This window comes from Hypomesus nipponensis, chromosome 22 (assembly GCF_054491055.1).
Source record: "Hypomesus nipponensis isolate SF chromosome 22, ASM5449105v1, whole genome shotgun sequence".
Taxonomy (NCBI): Eukaryota; Metazoa; Chordata; class Actinopteri; order Osmeriformes; family Osmeridae; genus Hypomesus; species Hypomesus nipponensis.
Window position 1 is genome coordinate 2,124,241 of NC_140382.1, and position 24,549 is coordinate 2,148,789.

General features: G+C 42.5%; 1 protein-coding gene across 1 annotated transcript in view; it reads left to right on the forward strand.

The window, feature by feature from the left end:
• Positions 1–22,510, forward strand: part of dnm1a (dynamin 1a) — a 164,558-nt gene extending 142,048 nt beyond the window's left edge. Inside the window, 2 exon segments of the mRNA XM_084686659.1 lie at positions 21,904–22,145; positions 22,303–22,510. Of these exon segments, the coding sequence (XP_084542785.1) occupies positions 21,904–22,145; positions 22,303–22,510 (450 nt within the window).
• The last annotated feature ends 2,039 nt before the right edge of the window (positions 22,511–24,549 follow it).

Sequence of the window (24,549 nt, forward strand, 5' to 3'; positions counted from 1 at the left end):
ATATGGGATAGACTGTTGCACAGTACTAGTAGCTTAAGTACTATCTATCGTGCCTCAGTGTACTGGCAGCATCATACATTTAACTTAAAAGCAGTTTAAATACATTATTTAATGTGACATTACTTACTGCATGTAAGTAATGTCACATTAAATAATGTATTTAAACCCAAGCTTGTGTGGTGCAGCGCTGTCTTCAATTCCACAGGCTAAACTTTATGTCAGATGAAACGTTTTTCATTTCCGGCACATTCAGTGAAGTTTGGCTAACAACATCAGCTTGGCTAGCTGGCCCTTAGCTCCTTTATGCAGCTTCTCCATGCAGGGCCCTAGACTGAGACCAAAGGGTCAGCTTTTTTTTTACTGACTATGATCGCTTCCAGCAAACTTCTTTTGAATTAGCCATTTCCCCCTAAAAAAACATCAAGCTTATTTACGTATTTGGCTGCATATTTTCAGTTAGCAGATGGTACTGTTTGAATCACGATTCCATCAAAAAAATACTGCTGGTGAAAACGTTAGAATATCTAGTTTCAAAGGGGGTTCGGCTTGTTTCAATATAAACTGACCCATCTGCAACCGACGCACGCCCTACAATTTCCCCCAGAAATTGTACCATCTCTAGTTTCTCTTTCAAGTAATAAGCCCCTGTGTTCAAATGTTGAGCATTAAATCAGCTGCATGGACTATAGAGATCTTGGGACGAAGCTGCAATAGCGTACATAACAGAAAGTGTTTCATTCTGTAGAAATTGTGTAAATGTTTGATGTAGTTAGATGGTCTGAGGAGAATGAGTGGAGTTGGTGAAGCGTCCTGGTGAGTTGCAGTCATTCGCCACAGTTCTAGTACTAATCTGAGGCTATTCTCCATAGATATCTATATTATGTCTATGTCTATCTTTGCCTAGTCTCCTCCACGTCTCCCAACGTGACGTCATCACCAAATTGTGCTAATATGCTAATGCTACATATCTTGAGTGCTTCATATACCCATTTATCAACAGTGATGTTTAACTTGCAATATGGCCTTTAAGTCACGCTCAGAAATGTGTCATTTGCATATTAAAATCACAAAAAAATCGAGCCGGGGGCACGCCCACCCCCCGCGACACTGTCACCTTTTTTTACTCTGAGGAGTTTGCAGGTCTTGTGTTTGTTAATGATAGATGGTGTAACCCTGGGCACATCACTGTAAAGGAACAGACCTGCACGAAGGACATTGGGCCTCATTCACCAATATCTTCCTTCAAGTTATTTCTCACATTTGTTCTTTAGAAAGTTCCTTAGAAAAGTCTAGGTGTGATTCCATGACATTCCTTCCTTCATTCCTTCCTTAACAGCAGAATTGTTTGCAGGTGTGGTCAATGATGAATCCCAATATTTTGTAATTGAATGCTTGTGCCCTGTTGCTCTTATTTAGCATAGGTAAACGCCTCGTTAATTCCCATTAAAGGGCATGAGATGGCATGGCCGTGTGCACACAAAGAAATGTCGAAAAGACGTGGTAAAGACGGTGGAGGCCTCGAATCCAAAAGAAAGAAAAACTTGAGTAATTCTGAAGTGGAGGTACTGCTGCAAGACGTTAGCGACAAACGACACATCATATTTAGTAGTGTCATTGGTGGATACAAACCAGAAAATAAAACCGAGACTTCCGGTAATGGCGGCGAGCTGAGCAGGTGGTTTTTCTACCCTCCACTAAACTTTTATTAAAAACTGATAGAAACCTAATTTACAACCACCAAAAGTGAACAGCGTGTTTGGCTGTGTCAAAGAAACCTGCAGCAACCAAAATGTCCAGACGTAAACAAGCAAAAATGTCGGATTTTGGCTTGACAAAGACTGGCGGGGAAGCTAGCGACAGCGCTAATGCTAGCGCCATGCCTGACGAAGCTGAACCAGAAGATGGAGACGTAATAGCAGGCAAAGAAATCCTTGACGCCATCAAAGGGCTGAAGGACGATTTCTCGGACAGGTTTGACGGGGTAATAAGTGCAATAGACGGAGTGAGAAAGGAGATTAGCGTCTGCACAGAGCGTGTTACGAGAGCAGAGGTCCGCATCTCCAGCACTGAGGACGAGGTGGTTACACTCCAAGCTAAGGTCCGAAAACTTGAACATGATAAGAGAGAGCTGCAAGATAAAGCCACGGACCAAGAGGCAAGGTCTAGGCGCAACAACTTAAGGTTGGTTGGCCTACGAGAGAAGACAGAGGCGGGAGATACTTGTGGCTTTCTTGAGATGTGGATCCCGGAGTCACTAAGCATCACTACACTAACGTCGGCTACTTTTCTGGAGAGAGCCCATTGGACAGGCCCGAACCGAGAGCCTGACGCACCCCCAAGAGCAATCATAATGAGGTTCCTGAACGACAGAGATAAGGTGGCCGTACTGAGAGCAGCCAGAACCAAAAAGCAACTTCTCTACAAGGATAAACAAGTATGCTTCTACCAAGACCTGCCACAAGAAGAGCACAAGAAACAGAAAAGTTTCGACGCGGCCAGACAGCGGCTTCGTAGCTTGGGGATTCTGCACGGCATGCTGATTCCTGCTAAATTGCTGGTGACTTACAAGGATAAAACGCATACTTTTGGTACACCAACAGACGTGGAGGAATTTATTCGGAACATCCAAGAGGGAAATGGGATTAGTTGACTGTGTACGCCAACGTAAAACGATGCTATGACCACGGCAGAGTATAAGGACAAGTAAGTTTGTTTACATGCAATGTTTCGCGGAACTGAAATACTGCCGTACATGTTTAACGGATTATTGAGCTTGTTTGGTTCAGATAAAAATTGCTAATCTTGCTTTCATAGACAACTTTGTATAAGAGGTATAGTGGCCAGCGGCCAATTGTTTTATGAAAAGTTGCATAAGTTATTGTTTGTCATACTTTACGTTTACTGTATAGGTGACATATAATCAACATTTTGTTTGGTTTTGTTAAGGGAACATGCCCCACTTGAATGCTGTTAGAACAGCTCGGGGGATAATATGCCTGATTCAAGTAGAGTAAACTTCATATCCCACAACATAGCGCGGGTTGTTTTGTTTCCGGGTCACTGGCACGTGAGGTAATCTTGCGGAGTTATAAATGGACGGCATCTCAATGCACATTTGCCTTATGTCAAAAGGGTGTTACCACTGGTTCAATTTATTTACTCGCATACATAATGGTTTGGATATCTCCTGATAAATAGTGGAGGGAGAATGTTACGTTTAGCTTGAATATTCCTCACTTAGTGTGGAGTGTTTTTCTAGGTTGCTGGAGTGTGCAGCTAGGGGGTGGGGGAGGCTCAGTTCTGGAGCCATTGGGGTGTGGGGTTTGTGTGTTACCAGTTTATTGAGATCACGTTTTCTTTTTTCCTTTCTTTTTTTTTCTTCTCTTTTCTCTCTTTTTCTCCTCTTTTTTTCTGGTACATTTTTGCTTACTGTTTGTTGTACAATCCACAAAGCTATGATTCTGTATGACAGGTGAAATATAAATTAAATTTACATCTTGGAATTGCAGAGGGTTGCAAAAAATTAAAAAGGTAAAGGAAGTTATGGCCAGGTTAAAGAGTATAAATCCTCAAATCATTTTCCTTCAAGAGACTCACCTTACGGCACAAGAGGACATTAGAATTAGAAGGAGATGGCAGGGCAGGGTACTATCAGCGGCCTTTAATACTCAGGCAAGGGGGGTTATGACACTCATTCACAAGTCGATTCCTTACAATATCACCAACGTAATTGCAGATAAAGCAGGTAGATACTTAATAGTTCAAGGGACACTTTTGTCAGAAACGCTTAATTTGGTTAATATTTATGCGCCCAATAATGATGACCCCACATTTTTCAATAACCTGTTCTATACACTATCATCCCTTAATGGTCAATATATAATAGCAGGTGATTTCAATTGTACACTGGACCCCCATAAGGACAGATCTTCGCATATAGACAAGACTCATAATAGAAGTAGGAATGTTATTCATCATTTCATCAAATCATTAAATCTAAGGGATGTGTAGAGAGATAGGAATCCTGATGTGGCATTTTATTCATGTTTCTCCAGTACATATAAATCATACTCCCGAATCGATTATTTTCTTGTTTCCGCAAGTCTGATGTCTAAGATCAAGGACTGTACTTATGACAGTATACTGGTCTCAGATCACGCCCCAAATAGCTTAAAATATGTAGATCCAGGGCTGAAAAAAGATCCACCTAGATGGAGAGTAAAGCAACAGTGGCTGAGGGACCCAGACCTTATCTCTTTTCTTGAAACTCAAATTGATTTATATTTCACAGTGAATGGGTCTGAAACATCTGCTAGTACCAGGTGGGAAGCTTTTAAAGCTTTTATTAGGGGTCAGATCATTAATTTTACAAGTTCCAAATTTAAAAAAACTAAACAAAAGCTGGCACTGTTAGAGTCAAAAATTAAGATTGTGGAGACCAAATACTTTCAAAACACCTGTCCTAAATTACACCAAGAATTACTTCTGCTAAGAACTCAATATAATGAAATTTCATCCTCCAAAGCTACAGCTAATCTTTTAAAACTCAAACAAATTATTTTTGACCAAGGGGAAAAACCAGGAAGAATTTTAGCCTGGCGCATAAAACAACTTCAAACTGAAAGAGCTATTACTGTACTGAAAAAACATGGGGCTGACGATGTTATTGACCCTATTAAAATTAATATGTCATTTAGAGACTACTATGCAAAATTGTACAGCTCAGAAAGAAATTCGGAAGCATCGGATCAAAGTATGTTCTTAAGCAATTTAAACATTCCTAAAGTCTTGGAGGAGGAGAGGGTGGCTTTGGAGGAAAATATAACTCTAGAAGAAATCTCTTTGGCAATTAAAGGCATGAAATCTGGGAAGGCTGCCGGTCCGGACGGCCTGCCCAATGAGTTTTATAAGAAGTTTGAATCTAAGTTAAAGGCGCCCCTCCTCGAAATGTTTATTGAATCTTTTCAGGAAGGCATTCTTCCTCCCTCCTTAAGGGGTGCTTTGATCACACTTCTTCCTAAGCCTGGAAAGACGAATGATAAATGTGAGAATCTTAGGCCAATAAGTCTCCTAAATTCTGATTAAAAAATACTGTGTAAAATTTTAGCAAAAAGATTAGAGAATTTATTACCGGGAATAATAAATGGAGATCAAAACGGATTTATCTTAGGACGTCAGGGGTTTCATAATGTAAGAAGAGTCTTAAATATTCTACATAACCAGAGAGAGATATCAGATACAGCTTTCCTGTCACTGGACGCAGAGAAGGCGTTTGACAGGGTGGAATGGGCATTCTTGTTTGAAGTACTCGAAAGGTTCGGGTTTGGGAATAATTTTTGTAATTGGGTGAAACTTTTATATAGAGAGCCATATGCAGAAATCGTTACTAATAATAATCTATCCAAACCAATTCAAATTAACAGGGGTTGTAGACAGGGTTGCCCATTATCGCCGTTACTATTTACGATTGCAATTGAGCCTTTAGCAATTGCAATAAGACATCACTCACTGATCTCGGGCATATGTACAGGTCTAGTCGAACACCGTCTGGCTCTTTATGCTGATGATATCATTATTTTTCTAAAAAAATTGGATATATCTGTTCCGGCGCTTATGGACCTTATTAAAAGATTTGGCAATGTATCAGGTTACAAAATTAACACCTCCAAATCCTCCATTTTATTGTGTAATTCGAATGATAGGAATAATCCTCAGACTAGCGTAAGTCAATTCAACTCAGTCAACAGTTTCACATACTTAGGTATTCAAATCACTTGCAAAATTGAAGAAATTGTTCAAGCCAATTACAATCCTGTTATTGCATCTACTTGTGAATCACTTGAAAAATGGTCATCACTTCCAATCTCCCTCTTAGGTAGAATTAATATATTGAAAATGAGTATTCTGCCCAAACTATTGTACCTTTTCCAAAATATCCCTTTGCCGCCTCCCTCAGACTTCTTTCCTAGATTCAAGAAACTTTTTTGCAATTTTATTTGGAAAAATAGACGCCCCAGACTTCGTTTGTCCCTTCTGTACCTACCGTATGACAGGGGAGGGCTCCAATGCCCCAATCTATTATGGTATTACTGGGCTACTCAAATAAGAACTATGAAGTATTATTATTACACGGGAAACTCGCCAGTATGGAAAGATATTGAATCCGGCTCTGAAAAGATTCCATTACCTGCATATATATACTCGGATACTTTTAAAAACCTAAAAAAGAAGACAACAAACCAAATAGTTAAGAACATGATTGTGGTATGGTATGATGTAAATAAATACCACAAGGAAACTTCTCTTCTTTCCAGGTTTAGTCCAATTTGGGGCAATAACCATTTTGTACCAGGAAGAGCTGATGGTGGGTTCAAGTTATGGGCTGATAAAGGAATAAAACAAATGAAGGATATTTATAATCCGAATGACGGTCATTTTAAAACGTTTGAGGACCTAGTAAGTATTTATAACATTCCCAAAAAACACTTCTTTAAATATTTACAACTAAAAAGTTTTATTAGATCCTATCAGAACCAATCCATTACCATCCCAACATTATCTATACTGGAGAATAATCTAATTAAAAATCCCTTCGAGAAAAAAATTATTTCAGCTATTTATAATCTTTTGAGTGACAATTCACCTGAATCATCAGATTCTAAACTAAATTCATGGGAAGGTGATCTACAAAGGGAAATTACCAATGAAAAGTGGATTGTTGCATGTAAGAATGCTCAGTCTCAAACTGCCAATACAAGGTTAAAATTGCTGCAATACAACTGGTTAATGAGAGTATATATTACACCAGAAAAACTAAACAAATTTAATCCCAATATTCCAGATTTGTGCACGAGATGTGGGGACGACAAGGGAACACTTATTCATTGTATATGGAAGTGCCCGAGAATAATTGAATTCTGGAATGAAGTTGGAAAGATAATTCAGGACATTCTATCAATCCAAATAATAATAGAACCTAAACTTTTTATTCTAGGCATCTATCCAAAGAAACATAATATAAGTAGTGGAAAACAGACTTTTGTAAACATTTGCCTATTACAGGCCAAAAGGTTGATTGCATTAACGTGGAAAAGTAATGGAAGACCAAGTATTAGACAATGGTTCAAAGAAATTTCATTATGTCTGCCTCTAGAAAAAATTACTTATACGCTCAGGGACAAACAAGAGAAGTTTAAAGTAATATGGGGCCCATTCATTAACTACATCAGGGACAATGATCTCTCTCAGATGCTTGATGAAGTGGAGGAGGGATAAGTACAACTTCTGCTTTTGAGGTTATGTAGTACCCGCAGAGGATAATAAATGCATTATACTGTACCTACTTATTTTTATTTTTATTTATTTTTTCATTTGAATATCCTTTTTAAAATTTAATATTTCTGTTAACTTATTATTTATCTAAGCATTTATATATGGGTGTATGCGTATGCGTACATTTACATACTTTTTCTCATAATGTAATATGTTGGTATCCATGTATGCGTATATGTATATTATTTTTATGTATGTATTGTTATTTATACTTTGCATTGTACTATTTTATTTTATTCTATTAAGTCTGTTTTTGGTGTTTTTTTCTTTTCTTTTGCAAAAAATAAATAAATAAAACTCAATAAATAAATTTTTCAAAAAAAAAAAAAAAACGATGCATGGAATGCAATTACTCATGCAGTGAACGCTGTATCTGGAGAAGGGTGCAGTACTGATGCAGTGAAAAATAAATGGTTTGATCTAAAATCGGAGGTAATAAAACATATTTCTAAAAATAGAAGACAGATGACTGTTACAAATATCCATGAGGACTGCTCTTGGCAGCCTAAAGCGTCCCAACAGGTACTCGTCGCTCTGCAAATAAATCGGTATGGTCACGGCAGAAGCGTTCCCTCCTCAGGGCACGATCTTAAAAATTTTACAACAGCAATAAATACACCATTGTATGGTGTAGTCCTAGTGTGCGGAATAGGCCTACATTGGGCCTATACATACCGTGACAAGTCACTTATTATTGGATGGCAAGGTTCCCCATTAACATAATTGATGTGAATTGAAGGCAAAGCAAGGCTAGTTTATTATTATTTTACACATAATTATGTTTGTTTTAATAAATACACACTACACTTACACTTCTACTCATTTGTAAAGTACTTCGAATTGCCATTGTGTATGCATTGTGCATACACCTAGCACAATGCATACACAATGGCAATTCGAAGTACTTTACAAATGAGCAGAAGTGTAAGTGTAGTGTGTATTTATTAAAACAAACATAATTATGTGTAAAATAATAATAAACTAGCCTTGCTTTGGCCTAGCACAATGCATACACAATGGCAATTCGAAGTACTTTACAAATGAGCAGAAGTGTAAGTGTAGTGTGTATTTATTAAAACAAACATAATTATGTGTAAAATAATAATAAACTAGCCTTGCTTTGGCCTAGCACAATGCATACACAATGGCAATTCGAAGTACTTTACAAATGAGCAGAAGTGTAAGTGTAGTGTGTATTTATTAAAACAAACATAATTATGTGTAAAATAATAATTCAATTAATCAATCAATTTTTAATTAGAATGGGCGAAAACGGTGTGATATCAGCTCTCAATTGTGCGTAAGAGTGGGCCCATTGGGCCTCATTCACCAAATGTTCTTACGAACAGATTTGTTCTCAAACCCTACTTACGCTGTTTTCACGAAGATTCTGGCATTCACCAATGTTTCCTTATTTGGGATTTGTTCTTAGCTAAGAACAGAATTTACGCACACCCAAGAGCACTCTTACGCACAATTGAGAGCTGACATGTTTGCTCAAAATAAATAGTTATACCTTTTTTGTCCGTTCTAATTTTAAATATTTCTCTCCTTTATAATTTTCCAACTAATAATTTTCATGATTTTACACATTTTTTTGTTTGTTTTAATAAATACACACTACACTTGCACTTCTGCTCATTTGTAAAGCACTTGGAATTTTCATTGTGTATGAATTGCGCTAGGCCTATTTAAATACAGTATTTTACAATCGCTATGACAGTTTTTTCAATACCTTTAACAAGTTTCCTAAACACAGTGAGCACAACATCCGTCTGTGTAGGCTGTACAATTAACACATTTCTTGTTGCTTTGACACAAAATGCATATAAATACAAAAATACTAATATGAAATGCTTGAACTTCTTCTACACACAAGCTCAACCAAGACCAAAACAATCGATTTTTACTTCCCAATTTACCAATGCTTTTACACTGTCAGCAAAACAGATAACATCATGTTCAAAACCTAAATTATTGGCTAAAGTCAAAGTGAACAGCTGTTTATATTGTGAATTGAAACAGAAATATGTCCCCTGTATTTTATTCCATTGCTACTGAGAAACAGCTGAAGTTATGCAAAAACTGTACATCACAGCTGATTCCCAACTAGGAAACACTCAGGTGTTGAGGTTCTTTCAATTGCATGACCATATGGTATAGACAGTAAAGAGAACCTCTTTTGGCTGATCTGGTGTGGAAAAAGAACAATATAGAGCAACACAAGAAAGTAAGAATACAGTAATGCCTGCACAAGGGAGAGGAAGACAAGTACCAGGACAAGGGAGAGGAGTGGAACAAGGCAGAGGGAGACAAGTACCAGGCCAAGGAAGCGGAAGACAAGTACCAGGCCAAGGGAGAGGAGTGGGACAATGGAGAGGGAGAGGAGTTAGAATGTGTGGTGGCGCTAAGAGAGAAGGGCCAGAGCTAGGGTAATACTGTAAATTGAAGCTATATTGCATATTTCTTGTCCTGTTGCAAATGAAGCCTTTACTGCAGCAATTATGTTATTTCTTCTTCTTTTTCAATACAGTAACCGTACATTCTATGAAGCTACTCTGAGATAGGTCATTCAAAAAACTGTAAACTAGCCTTGCGTTGCCTTCAAATCTATTATGTTAACAGGGAACTTTGCCATCAAATAATAAGTGACTTATCACTGTATTTATAGACCCAAAGTAGGATTATTTCGCACACTAGGACTACACCACACAATGGCGTATTTATTGTATACACATCTTCCTTGACCATACCGATTTATTGCAGAGAGCGACAAGTAGGCCCCTCCTTGAGTCACCACCTTACCGCGGTGGAGGGGTTTGCGTGTCCTAGTGATCCTGGAAGCTATGTTGTCGGGGGCTTTATGCCCCTGGTAGGGTCTCCCAAGGCAAACAGGTTCCAGGTGAAAGACCAGACAAAGCGTGGCTCAAAAAACCAACCATGAAGAAATACAACAATGGTTCTCAGTTGCCCCTGCCCGGAAGCGGGTCACCGGGGCCCCCCCCTGGAGCGAGGCCCGGGGGTGGGGCTCGATGGCGAGCGCCTGGTGGCCGAGCCTTTTCCCATGGGGCCCGGTCTGGCACAGCCCGAAGAGACAACGTGGGACCCTCTTCCAGTGGGCTCACCATCCGCAGGAGGGGTCATGGGGGTCGGGTGCAGTGTGAGACGGGCGGCGGCCGAAGGCGGGGGCCTTGGCGGTCCGATCCTCGGCTGCAGAAGCTAGCTTTAGGGACGTGGAACGTCACCTCGCTGGCGGGAAAGGAGCCTGAGCTGGTGCGCGAGGTAGAGAGTTTCCGGCTAGATATAGTCGGCCTCGCCTCGACGCACAGCATAGGCTCCGGAACCAGTCTCCTTGAGAGGGGCTGGACTCTCTTCCACTCTGGAGTTGCCCTTGGTGAGAGGCGTCGAGCTGGGGTGGGAATACTTGTTTCCCCTCGGTTCGGCACCTGTACATTGGGGTTCACCCCGGTGGATGAGAGGGTAGCCTCCCTCCGCCTTCGGGTGGGGGGACGGGTCCTCACTGTCGTTTGTGCTTATGCACCAAACGGCAGCTCAGAGTACCCACCCTTTTTGGAGTCTCTGGAGGGGGTGCTGGAAAGCGCTCCTCCCGGGGATTCCCTCGTCCTCCAGGGGGACTTCAATGCTCATGTGGGCAATGACAGTGAGACCTGGAGGGGCGTGATTGGGAGGAACGGCCCCCCCGATCTGAACCCGAGTGGTGTTCTGTTGTTGGACTTCTGTGCTAAACACGGCTTGTCCATAACGAACACCATGTTCAAGCATAAGGGTGTCCATATGTGCACTTGGCACCAGGACACCCGAGGTCTCAGTTCGATGATCGACTTCGTAGTCGTGTCGTCAGACTTGAGGCCGCATGTCTTGGACACTCGGGTGAGGAGAGGGGCGGAGCTGTCAACTGATCACCACCTGGTGGTGAGTTGGCTCCGATGGTGGGGGAGGACGCCGGTCAGGCCTGGCAGGCCCAAACGTAATGTGAGGGTCTGCTGGGAACGGCTGGCGGAACCCTCTGTCAGATGGAGCTTCAACTCCTACCTCCGGGAGAGCTTCGATCATGTCTCGGGGGGGGGCGGGGACATTGAGTCCGAATGGGCCATGTTCCGGGCCTCCATTGTTGAAGCGGCTGCGGCCGCAAGGCGGTCTGTGCATGTCGCGGCGGTAACCCTCGGACCCGGTGGTGGACTCCGGAGGTGAGGGATGCCGTCAAGCTGAAGAAGGAGGCCTATCGGGCTTTATTGGCTGGTAGGACTCCTGAGGCAGCTGATGTGTACCGGCAGGCCAAGCGGAACGCGGCTTTGGCGGTCGAGGAGGCAAAAACCCGGGCATGGGAGGAGTTCGGCGAGGCCATGGAGAATGACTTCCGAACGGCTTCAAAAAGGTTCTGGACCACCATCCGGCGACTCAGGAGGGGGAAGCAGTGCTCTGTCAACACTGTATACGGTGGGGACGGTGCGCTGCTGACTTCGACGGGGGACGTCCTGGATCGGTGGAAGGAATACTTTGAAGACCTCCTTAATTCCACCAACACGCTTTCCGACGTGGAGGCAGAGTCTGGGGACATCGGGGGGGGCCCTTCTATCTCTGGGGCCGAGGTCGCCGAGGTGGTTGAAAAGCTCTGCGGTGGCAGGGCCCCTGGGGTGGACGAGGTCCGCCCGGAGTTCCTTAAGGCTCTGGATGTTGTAGGGCTGTCTTGGTTGACACGACTCTGCAACATCGCGTGGACATCGGGGACAGTGCCTCTGGACTGGCAGACCGGGGTGGTGGTTCCCCTCTTTAAAAAGGGGGACCGGAGGGTGTGCTCCAACTTTAGGGGGATCGCACTCCTCAGCCTCCCTGGGAAAGTCTATTCAGGGGTCCTGGAGAGGAGGGTCCGCCGGATTGTTGAACCTCGGATTCAGGAGGAGCAATGTGGTTTTCGTCCTGGCCGTGGAACAGTGGACCAGCTCTATACCCTCCGCGGAGTCCTGGAGGGTACATGGGAGTTCGCCCAACCAGTCTACACATGCTTTGTGGATTTGGAAAAGGCGTTCGACCGTGTCCCTCGGGGGCTCATGTGGGGGGTGCTCCGAGAGTACGGGGTACCGGATTCCCTGATCGGGGCTGTCCGGTCCCTGTACGACCGGTGCCAGAGTTTGGTCCGCATTGCCGGTAGTAAGTCGAACTTGTTTCCGGTGAGGGTTGGACTCCGCCAGGGCTGCCCTATGTCACCGATTCTGTTCATTACCTATATGGACAGGATTTCTAGGCGCAGCCAGGGTGTTGAGGGGGTCCGGTTTGGTGACCTCAGGATCGGGTCGCTGCTTTTTGCAGATGATGTGGTCCTGTTGACTTCATCGGGCCGTGACCTTCAGCTATCACTGGAGCGGTTCGCAACCGAATGTGAAGCGGCTGGGATGCGAATCAGCACCTCCAAATCTGAGGCATGGTTATCGACCGGAAAAGGGTGGAGTGCCATTTTCGGGTCGGGGAGGAGATCCTGAACCAAGTGGAGGAGTTCAAGTATCTCGGGGTCTTGTTCACGAGTGAGGGAAGAATGGAGCGCGAGGTCGACAGGCGGATCGGTGCGGCGTCCGCAGTTATGCGGGCTCTGCATCGGTCCGTCGTGGTGAAGAAGGAGCTGAGTCGAAAGGCGAAGCTCTCTATTTACCAGTCGATCTATGTTCCTACCCTCACCTATGGTCACGAACTATGGGTAGTGACCGAAAGAACGAGATCGCGAATACAAGCGGACAAAATGAGCTTTCTCCGCAGGGTGTCCGGGCTCTCACTTAGAGATAGGGTGAGAAGCTCGGTCATCCGGGAGAGGCTCAGAGTAGAACCGCTGCTCCTCCGCGTCGAGAGGAGCCAGCTGAGGTGGCTCGGGCATCTGATTAGGATGCCTCCTGGACGCCTCCCTGGTGAGGTTTTCCGGGCACGTCCCACTGGGAAGAGGCCCCGGGGAAGACCCAGGACACGCTGGAGGGACTATGTCACTCGGCTGGCCTGGGAACGCCTCGGGGTCCCCCAGGAAGAGGTGGTGGAAGTGGCCGGGGAGAGGGAAGCCTGGGCCTCCCTGCTTAGGTCGTTGCCCCCGCGACCCGATCCCCGACAAGTAGGCTACCTGCTGGAACGCTTTAGGCTTCCAAGAGCAGTCCTCATGGATATTTGTAACAGTCAAAAAAACAGTCTTTTTTTTTTGTTTAAGAATTCAGATTAAAGTTAAACTTTTTTTTTTTTTTTTTACTTCATCAGTTCTGCGCACTTCTCCAGATACAGCGTTCACTGCATGAGTAATTGCATACCATGCATCGGTTTTATTTACTGATTTGTATCCACAGCCGACGCTATTAAATATGATGTATCGTTTGACGCGAACTTCTTGCAGCAGTACCTCCACTTCAGAATTACTCAAGTTTTTCTGTCTTTTGTCGAGGCCTGCACCGTCTTTACCACGTCGTTTTGACATTTCTCTGTGTGTGCACTCGGCCCTGCCATATCATGCCCTTTTATGGGAATTAATGGGGCGTTTACTTATGCTAAATAGGGTCAACGGGGCACAAGCTTTCAACTTACGAAATATTGGGATTCATCATTCTAAAAACACACCTGCGAACAATTCTGCTGTTTAAGAATACTTCATGAATCACACGTAGATTTTTCGTAGGAACTTTCTTAAGAAAAAATTTAAGAAATAACTTAGGAAGATATTGTTGAATGAGGCCCTTGAATGCAGTTAAGAAGAATTTAAGAGGGAATTTCTTCTGAATTGGATTTAGGAAAACATTTGGCATTCATGAGAGTTTTGTCATCTGGGATTTGTTCTGAACTTCAGAAGACTTTCCAAACTCGAAATAGCAGTCGTAAATTGCCCAGAGTTGTCTCAAATGCTATTCCTTAAAAAAACACAAGTTGGCCAATTGCATTTAAGTAAACTCTCCATGTTAGAAGTGTTAATGAATTTGTGAGAAATCGTTACTGATTGCGTTCACATCAACTCTACAGACATCCTTGGATTAAAATAATTATTATAATTTACCTTGTTTAGTGTGCACACTGTTAGATCCAGTGGAGAACAATTCCACTGTTCATCTTACTCCTATCAGAATCAGAATGGGATTTATTTGCCACGAATGTTTGCACAGACAAGGAATTTGCTTTGGCAGGAAGGGTGCATACAATGAAACATATTATGTTTATTGTATGTTTAAACGTTTGATGTTGTATGTGACAAATAAAACCTTTAACTTGCACTTGGACTTGAACATCATATTAATTCAACCATGCCATCCAATTATCACTGATAACTCGACCTATTTAAAGGGAGGAGTGTGCACCCGAGGCATACAATATGGCACAATTGCTTTTTGCTTGCATTGGGCCTCATTCACGGGCTTCGGAAAAACAAATAAGAAAAAGACATTCGCCAAATTAATGAACGCTTGAAAATGTGTTCCTACGCAGCAGAAGTTTTCTAAACTGTGCTCCCCCGGAAGTGGCCGATTTACGACTGCTCTTTCAAGTTTGGAAAGTCTACTGAAGCTCAGAACATATCCCAGATGAGAAAACTTTCATGAATGCAAAATGTTTTCCTAAATCCAATTCAGAAGAAATTCCTTCTTAAATTCTTCTTAACTGCATTCGAGAATGAGGCCCATTGACTAAATGTGTGCAATTGCTCAGAGGTCAGATGGCATTGTTGGCTTTTGATTTCCTATCTTAACATCCAGCGTTGTAGCGTTGACATCGTTGCTAGCGGCGGAGCAGAAACTATCAATTGCAAGCTGCTGGCATGCCTTTACGTAGTTTCTGTGTTTTTTGCTCTGCACGTGCGATTCCATTGCTCTGATCCCCATTGTGCCAAGTTTGAAATTCTTCAGACGCGCAATTCGCTTCATAAGCATTTCCAGGCACCAACCTTAACCAAGAATACTAGCCATTTGTAATGTTACTTTCATTTCTCCATGTTTTTAAGTTGAGTGGCTATTGCCGATGCTTTACGTCATCAAAATCTGCGCAGTAGGCCTCGCTCTGACCTAACCATAGACAACGCAGCGCATATAGCCTACAATTTTTTTTTCGACCTGGCAGAACAGATTGCTTGCATTTTCGCAGTGACATGACACAATAAAAAAATAAGACCCATCTAATCTGAATTTAAGACAATTCAATACTTTTTAAGGACTTATTTTTAGGAAAAGGGGTTTAAGACTTTTTAAGGACCCGCGGCCACCCACACCACCCTGGGCTGTATTCGTTATTTTTTGTCAGCTGTAACTAGCTATGCAAGTGGAAAAATGATTTAAGACTGTCGTTCACTGAGTCTCGACTGACTCACAGCTTGTTATGGCCTTGTTATGAATACACGTGTCGTGTGTGGTCTGAGGGATAGCTAGTTAGCTACCATTAGCTTCACTTTTTGTCACATAAACTTTACTTATGCCCAAACTGTCAAAGGACCCGTTCGCGCAGATTCAAGTAATGCAATTAAGATAAGATAATTCTTTATTAGTCCCACAATGGGGAAATTTGCATTATTAATAGGGTTGCAAAGGGGCGGAAAGTTTCCACTGGGATTTTGGCTCGGGAATTTGGGGAATTTGGAGAAAAAGAAAATTTGCTAAAGTTTTTTTGCAAAAGCTTATAACAGGGAACTTAAATGAAGTTGAGAACAAGTCTATGCATGCCTAGCTCAGCTGGACCCTGAATGCAGCTGGTTGGGAACATTGTCTGCCAGAAACATAAACGTAAACATAAAACGTTGTTGTTTTTGAACGTCTTTGTCATCAGTGTTGCGTCTGAACGTTTCAGCACTATGCCTGCCAAGTGTGAAAGCGCCAAATTGCGTAGAGGCCAAGAGCGGTATTGCAAACAGATAGATTTCAATTATAGCATGCAACATATTTTTGGAGCTGTGAACTTAGTTACACATTTAAGCCATGTTCATTTAATACCAAGTTTATTTATATACAGTAGACTCAATTTTTACAGCAGTGAGAGTAGGATGTCTGTATGTCCACACAAAAGTACACCATCACCTCGATTATTCGCGGCTTTCGAGATCCATCAACAAGCGTGAGTTGGGCAACTACTACTCACAAAATGTCAAAAAAGTAAAAAATCTACTTTTTAAAATTTTTATTATAAATGTTTCCATGCATGTCTGCTTATGACAAATACATGCAAATTACCACAAAATGTCCAGATTATTCTTGTTAATTCCCATTTATTCCCGTAAATTCCCATAAATTCCCATGGAAAGTTTCAAATTTTGAATATTCCCAGAATTTTGCAACCCTAATTATAACAGCAACGCCGAGTGCAAAATAAGTATAATAATAATAATGACTGAGTACTTAAATAATTAAATATATTGCACAGATTTGGTGTTTGGTGGTCTACTGGGAGTACAGCTGGTTGTACAGCCTGACAGCAGCAGGAAGGAAGGACCTGCGGTACCTCTACTTCACACACCGGGGGTGAATCAGCCAGTGGCTGAAGGAGCTGCTTAGAGCTGCCTGGGCGTCCCACATGGGGTGGGAGGTGTTGTCCATCAGAGATTATATCTTAGCAGTCATCCTCCTGGCATCCTTCCAAGCAGGCCACTCCATAGAAGATGGCTGATGCTACCACCGAGTCAAAGAAGGTCCTCAGGAGTGCACCATGCACTCCAAAAGACCTCAGTCTCCTCAGCAGGTAGAGTGTGCTCTGTCCCTTTTTGTAGATCGCATGAGTGTGGTCAGTCCAGTCCAGGTACTTATAAGATCTCACAATCTCAATGACCATTCCCTGGATGTTCACTGGTACCGAAGGAGAGTGTTTATCCCGGCAGATGGGGGGGGGGGGGGGGATGGATGGCTGATTGCTGATCGAGTCTGTTGAAAAATAAGTTCAGGTCATTCTTCTGCAATTAAGTTTCTTCTGAAATGTTTATTATGGGCTTCGGAAAAACAACGTAAGAAAAAGACATCCACCAAAATCATGAACGCTTCAAAATGTGTTCCTATGCAGCAGAAGTTTTCTGAGCTGTGCTCCCTGGGAAGAGTTTTCTTAAGTTGAAAGCGCGTCCTTGTGCTCCTAAATTTGCATACATACACGCCCTGACAGCTCCTTGTAAGGGAACGCAACAGCAGTGATGTGTGCAGTCAGAATCGACACAAATAGGAAATCAACAGGAAGCAAGTTATGTCCAAGCGAAAAGCAACTGGTGTACAGGTGCATCGGTGCAACATCATACTAGTAAGATGAGCAGTGGAATTGTTCTCCAAAGGATCTAACAGTGTGCACACTAAGCAACGTTAATTTTTATAATTATTTAAATCCAAAGATGTCTGTTATGACAAGCCGTTTTATCACTTAACCAATGAATTCTTGATATCCAAAATTTGGATTCTTGATATCCAAAATACAATTCTAAGCTTTTTTAGTAAGTATGACAAGCCATTTTATCATTTAACCATTGGTTGACTTCCCATAGTCAAGAGTTGATGTGAACGCAATCACCAACGATTTCTCATAACTTTTTAAGTTAAGTATGCACACTCATTTAAAATATACAGAAATATCAGTAAACAAAAAGGACCCATCTCCCAGGAAATGTACCCTCTCTAGTTATAAATATAATGCATCATCAGTATTGGTATACAACATCACAAGTTTTCATGAGTCATTACGAGTGTCTATAGCTATGCTTATACTCCATTATATCTGTATGGTAATTAAGAACAAGTACATGTATAATGCTGTATAATGCTTTATGCATATGGCCTTTAAATATACCCAGGTAAAAAAAGAATATGCAAAGTATACTAAATCTTTGCATACTTGAAGACTGATTAATCATCAGTACACTTCAAGTTATTGAATGATTAGTTAATTTGAAGTGTGCTATTTTGGAACAACTAATTTTGTACTAAGTATATTTTAATTGTAATTAAATTGTATTAAAGAACATATTAAAGTGTATAAGTGTACTTGTATGTGCTAAAGTGGAACAACTTCAAGTACACTAAGTATATGGACATAACCGTATACTTAAAGTGTACTAAGTATACTTCAAGTTGTTCCACTTAAGCACATAAAAGTACACTTAATACACTTTAATATGTGCTTCAATACAATTTAATTACAACTAAAATATATTTAGTACAAAATGAGTTGTTCCAAAAGAGCACACTTCAAATGAACTAATCATTCAATAACTTGAAGTATGCTGATGATTAACCAGTCTTCAAGTATACTCAAGTATGCTAAGATTTAGTATACTTGAAAAATAAATCCCGGGCCCCCAGAATGGGCCCTTCGTCTAAATTGGAGTACAAGCCGCACTGGAATACAAGTCGCACTTTCAATGCAAACGTTACCATTGCGCAGCCAACGTTGAGCGAACCTATGCTCATGATGGATTACTTGCAAAGTCACACTGCGTACGGCGGACACCTTGGATAACTAGACAACATTCCCAATCAGGGTGAACACTCAAATTATCTAAACTATAGACCATAGCATTACACATATCAAAACAAAACGAACACAACAATAGAACTCCAAGCAATGCTTATTTAACCAAGCTAATGCCCTAAACTTTCAGCTTGCCGCAGGGCATTCTGGGTACCAAGAGCAATGCACGAGTATTAGGCGATCTTACAGCATTGTGTTGGTTAACACACTTCCGTTGTGGATAGTATCTCCAGAAATAAAGCCAAGTCACTCATTTAGTGGCAGAATCCATTGTTATGTCTACAAAATTATTTTTTTATAAGTTTTTTTAGTTTGCAAATCACGAGGATAGCCTATTGTAGCAGACCTTTCTATGTGACAACAGACAAGGGTGTTTTGTCCCTCTGGAGTTGCCGAATTTGCTGAAACCATAGACATAATAAAGAGTAGTCGCCTCATCGACCGCTACTGGCACTGACGAGCCGTGGGGCCGCCATCTTGGAAAGGGCAACCGCTCCACTCAGTGTAATCCGTTGGCTGGGGCAATGATCTGTCAGCGCATTTAATTGATCATACCAAACTGAATACCGAACTGATTTTCATGCAGTTTGCTTTGCTGCAAAGGTCATACATGTAGCTATGATACAGGACATGGTTATTCTTTTCACAAAATAAAACCAATAGTAGAGTAATGTTAAATTTTACTTGTGAAGAGTAATCCCCCGAGCCCTGTTTGCGATTGTCTGCCGATTTGAGCAGGAAATGCTGCACAGTGCTGGTATCTTGTTTATTCTGATGCTAAGCAACTAGGAATTTGCCCTTTCGAAGATGGCGGCCGCATTTCTCACGCCCAGCAGCCAATGCGGCGTCTACTCTTTATTTTGTCTATGGCGAAACCATTACGTGAAATCAGTAAGGGCTGTTCGAACGGTGATGTCAAGAAGAGCAGTGCTAAAATACAAGTTTTGAAAAGAGACCACGTCCATGTCTCATTGTCCACACAATCAATTATATCTAAAACTAATCTACAAAGAAATCGGTTACACTACCAAAGTTGAATTAGTCATGTTAACTAGCACCAATAATAGCGTTAGCTTGCTAGCTAGCCTATAACATTTCACTGGGTCTTGCAGCTGTTTGATTAACTGAAATTATTATGAAATGTTATGTTCTACTAGCCATTTGCCTACTTTAGCAAGTCACTGTATTTCCAATCCCTGATAATGTAACTGAGACGTGTCGTGGACATTTTTGAGAGAATCAATCGTTCAAGCTGAAGTCGGGTGAAGTATAGAGTTAATGTTTATTTGACGTAGATTTTAAAAATAATAACGTTACCAACATAACATCATTTGCACACAAACATAAGACAATAACACAAAGACAATTCCATTCAGCTCCATCTAGCATTCTCGAATGGAACCGGGAGAATCCAGCCCACCAGCACTACTCAGCTGATGGCCCTGAACCCCCCCAGAAAATTCTTCAACAGACCATTTTATAGATACGACAGTTCTCAAAAGTGATTGGTCCATCCTACAGACATGAAGCAATGCCAAATCTCTTCTGTCATTGGTTAAATCCTTAGAACAATACAGTTGAATCCACATTGTCTTCGGAACAACTGTCTCCTCCCCCCAGGTGACAAGAACTCTTTCAGGTCACCCAGACTTCCCTTCTCTTAGACTTCACGTCTCCTAGTTAGATGTTATAAAACTACAGGTGGCATCTCTACCAAATGAGTTGAATCAACATACATTGTATCAAGCTTTTTAGCCAACTGTAAACTTCTAAAACACATTAATTGTACATAGGCCCAAAATTTCTTTCACAGACGACACGGAAAATAATTCCTCATTCAAGTAATAAGTCCCCGTTCAAGTATTGAGAACTAAATAGAGAACTTGAAAGAAGCCACTTTTTTGTTCTAAAACCGGACTGTACGCCGCTTCGAAATAGAAGCCGCACAAACACAATAAAACAGTAAGAAATTAAGGTACTTTACTCTACTACACACTTAAGTACAGCATATATATACCAGTACACTGAAGGCTGAATTAATGAAGGGACTTCAAAAGTAACTTAAAATATCCTACAGTTTCAGCATATTAAAATGTTTATTTTAATAAGATTTAAATGAATTGTCTGCCTTTCAAAGATGTCAGGTAAAAAGCAATTAATTAATTAATTTTGACCCCCGGGGGGGAGGAATGTTACTCTTGCCTGACTTCAAAACTTGAGAGCCCTGAAAACTTATATCTGAAGTGTGGTGAAATAGGAAGTTTTTTGTCGCTGGCTGCCATGGTTGATCCTAGTATCGGAGCTCCATTGATATTGGCTTTGAATAGTTCTCATGCCCGCGCTTAACTCAGAGGTACTCCGAGTTTACTTAACAAATTCAAATCAGCTTTTCTGGACCGAAAAGTTAAGAGTTTCCCATTTTAGAGTAAATCAACTCAGAGTTCAGGGTTAGGCTCACGGTTTGTTAAAACCACTACCTGGTAACCCCGTTTTTCACTTCACAATGCTGTGAATGGAAATTGTTGGGCCCATGTCTGGGCCCTGTTGAGTGTATTGTCACACCCCTGCTAAACACTATTGTCAATGTCATGTAGGCAATAAACTGTACAAAATAATGCATACACTCCTAAAGACTGTATTGTGAGTTTACAAATGTAAATGTTTTTATTGATCCGCAACGGGCATTGTACAAGTTTTAAAAAGAAAAAGTAAGTAAAGTACCTAAATAGTAGGATTCCCCTGCTGTGATTAATTAAAAAATAATCTTGAAGATGCCTCGCCAGTAACAAAAGCCTCTGAGAGTAATTTGTTGATTTTCTCATGGCTGCAGATAATAAAACTACTACTACAGCTGGGAATTGAGGGAGTTAGGTGGCTGAGCGGTTAAAGCATCGGGCTAGTAATCTGAAGGTTGCCAGTTCGATTCCCGGCCGGTGCACATGACGTTGTGTCCTTGGGCAGGGCTCTTTACCCTATTTGCCTCGGGGAGAATGTCCCTGTACTTACTTTAAGTCGCTCTGGATAAGAGCGTCTGCTAAATGTAAATGTAAATGAATATTTCAATAATTCAAGGTCAAGCTGTTGTGATTTTCTGAAATCCCACCTCTCTACCTTCAGACCAAGGAGTTTATTAATGCAGAGCTTCTGGCCCAGCTGTACTCGTGCGGTGACCAGAACACTCTGATGGAGGAGTCAGTAGAGCAGGCGCAGCACAGGGACGAGATGCTGCGTATGTACCATGCCCTGCGTGAGGCACTCAACATCATTGGTGACATTTGCACCTCCACCGTCAGTGCCCCCATGCCGCCGCCCGTTGATGACTCCTGGCTGCAAGTGCAGAACAACCGCTCTGGGGGAAGGTATGGATTTACAGAAGAATATGTGGGAAGGAGAGATATGAGCACTAAAAAGTAGTGCTCCTCTTTCTGGTGCTTTTAGGAACTTACTTTCACTGTGTGTGGGTTTCTGTGCTCTTAATCTTTTTCCTTCTCCTCTCTGTACCTTTCCTTGCCTCAGGTCTCCCTCCACCAGTCCGACACCTCAGAGGAGAGCCCCACCGGGCCCCCCAGCACGCCCTGGTTCTCGTGGTTCAGCCTCTGTCCTCCTGTCTGCCGGTGGACCTCCAGTCCCCTCTCGCCCCGGGGGCTCCCCAGACTCCTTTGGGGGGCCTCCCCCCACTGTACCCTCAAGGCCAAACCGCGCACCCCCTGGTGTGCCCAGGTGAGCATAATGTAAAAAACGACCTAGTCTCAACTTGAATATGATCACACTTGGCACCAGGGGGGTATTCCATCGACATCATTAACAAAAAAGCCTTGCTTAAGGAAAACGTAAACTTAGACTTAAGCCTCAAGCCGTTCCACAAACGTTCCGTTCCGCTAACAAGCAATGCTAATTCCAGCTAGACCTCAGTAAGCTTAGATTGTGCACGCACACAGAGAACAGAAGCAGCCTGGATCAGACAATCGTTTAAAAAAAGAGTTATGTCATAAAAAGCAGAGCGTAAAACTTCAGAGTGGTGTTATTTTCAGAAGCGTAAATAGATTTGAGTTGTTTGGAATTATCCCCAAAAAGGGCAATATTGCCGCAATTAACACGGCGAGGAGGACAACTTGTCAAAAGATTGCTGTCTGTGTGATTGTGCTTTCCATGTCTCACTGCGCTGTCGGTGATGTCCCTATTGGGGGTGTCAGATGGCTGAGCAGTTAGGGAATCGGGGTAGCAATCAGAAAGTTGCAGGTTCAATTCCCAGCTGTGCAAAATGACATTGGGCATGGCACTTCACCCTACTTGCCTTGGGGGGAATGTCCCTGTACTTACTGTAAGTCACTCTGGATAAGAGCGTCTGCTAAATTACTAAATGTAATGTAAATGTATTTGGGTTTATGGCAGCGGTTCATGTCGTGGTGACATGCCTGTTATACAGTACCAGTCAAAAGTCTGGACACATTGAATGGGAAAATTTGTCCAAACTTTTGACTGGTACTGTACGTGATGTGACCAATGTGATACTTTGCCAACCTGTGTTTTGCTTGTGTGTGTGTGCATGTGTATCTGGGTGTGTGTGTATGTGTGTGTATCTGTATGTGTATCTGTGTGTGTGTGTGTATCTGTGTGTGTGTACAGTACCACTCAAAAGTTTGGACACATGGGAAAATGTGGGAAAATACATGTGCAAGCTGCAGAGATGGTTCACTCAGTTGCGGTTGGAGACTGCTAGCAATACTGAGATCAGTCAAAACCGACCTGAACCATTGGAAGGACCCGCGTGTCATGACAGGCGGAGTCAACATGGGCAGTGACATCTCTCTACCCGGTCTTTACGGGCGTGTCCTTGACCGGGTGAGGTGGACTATATCAGGCGGGCTTGATAGGAGGGAGATGGGAACCGAGCCTGTGTTAAAGGATCTAGACGTTCTTGTAAGATCCGACAACAGAGCTATGGTGGCATACATCAACAGACAAGCAGATGTGCGCTCTTCATCGCTTGTATGCACCGAGAGCTCAGCACATTCCAGGTCTGCTCAACGAGGGAGCGGACCTGATGTTAAAGGGCGGCCCGAGATAGGACGTGTGGAAGTTGAATCCGTCCATTGTGTCTCTGATCTGGGCGCGCTTTGACCGAGCACACATGGGTTTGTTTGCATGACGAGCCAACACAGTGTCATCTATGGTTCTTGCTGCGCGCACAGTACAGACCTCCGCTTGGACTCGATGCGTTTGTGCACCGCTCGTGGCCGAGAAGTCAATTGTACGCATTTTCACCACTTGTCTCCATCCTCTCCTTGCTAGCTCGGGTGAGGTCAAAGGGGCTGTCGGTTATTCTGATAGCCCCCGATCGCCCCGCAGCCCCGTGGTTCCTGGAGCTGATGTGGATATTGGTAGGCTAGCCTTGGCCCATACCTCACCAGACAGATGTGCTCTCTCAGGCCGGAGGCCTGGTGAAGGGCCCTCCAGTGATCAGAGGCCCACTTATGGCTTGGCAACTGAGAGGGAACTCTTAGAGAGCAGAGGTCTGTATGATGCTGTCATTTAGAGTGCACGGGCACAATCTACTAGGGGTGGGAATCTTTTGGTACCTCACAAATCGATTCGAATCTTGAAAAAGTTAAATAATAATAATATATAGAAATATATATATAGAACATTTTTTTAAATCAATTCATATACATTTGTGAATCGATTTGAATCGCTAGCAGACTGAATCGCAATTTAAATGTGAATACATTTTTTCCCCCACCCCTACAATCTACTGCTAGAGGG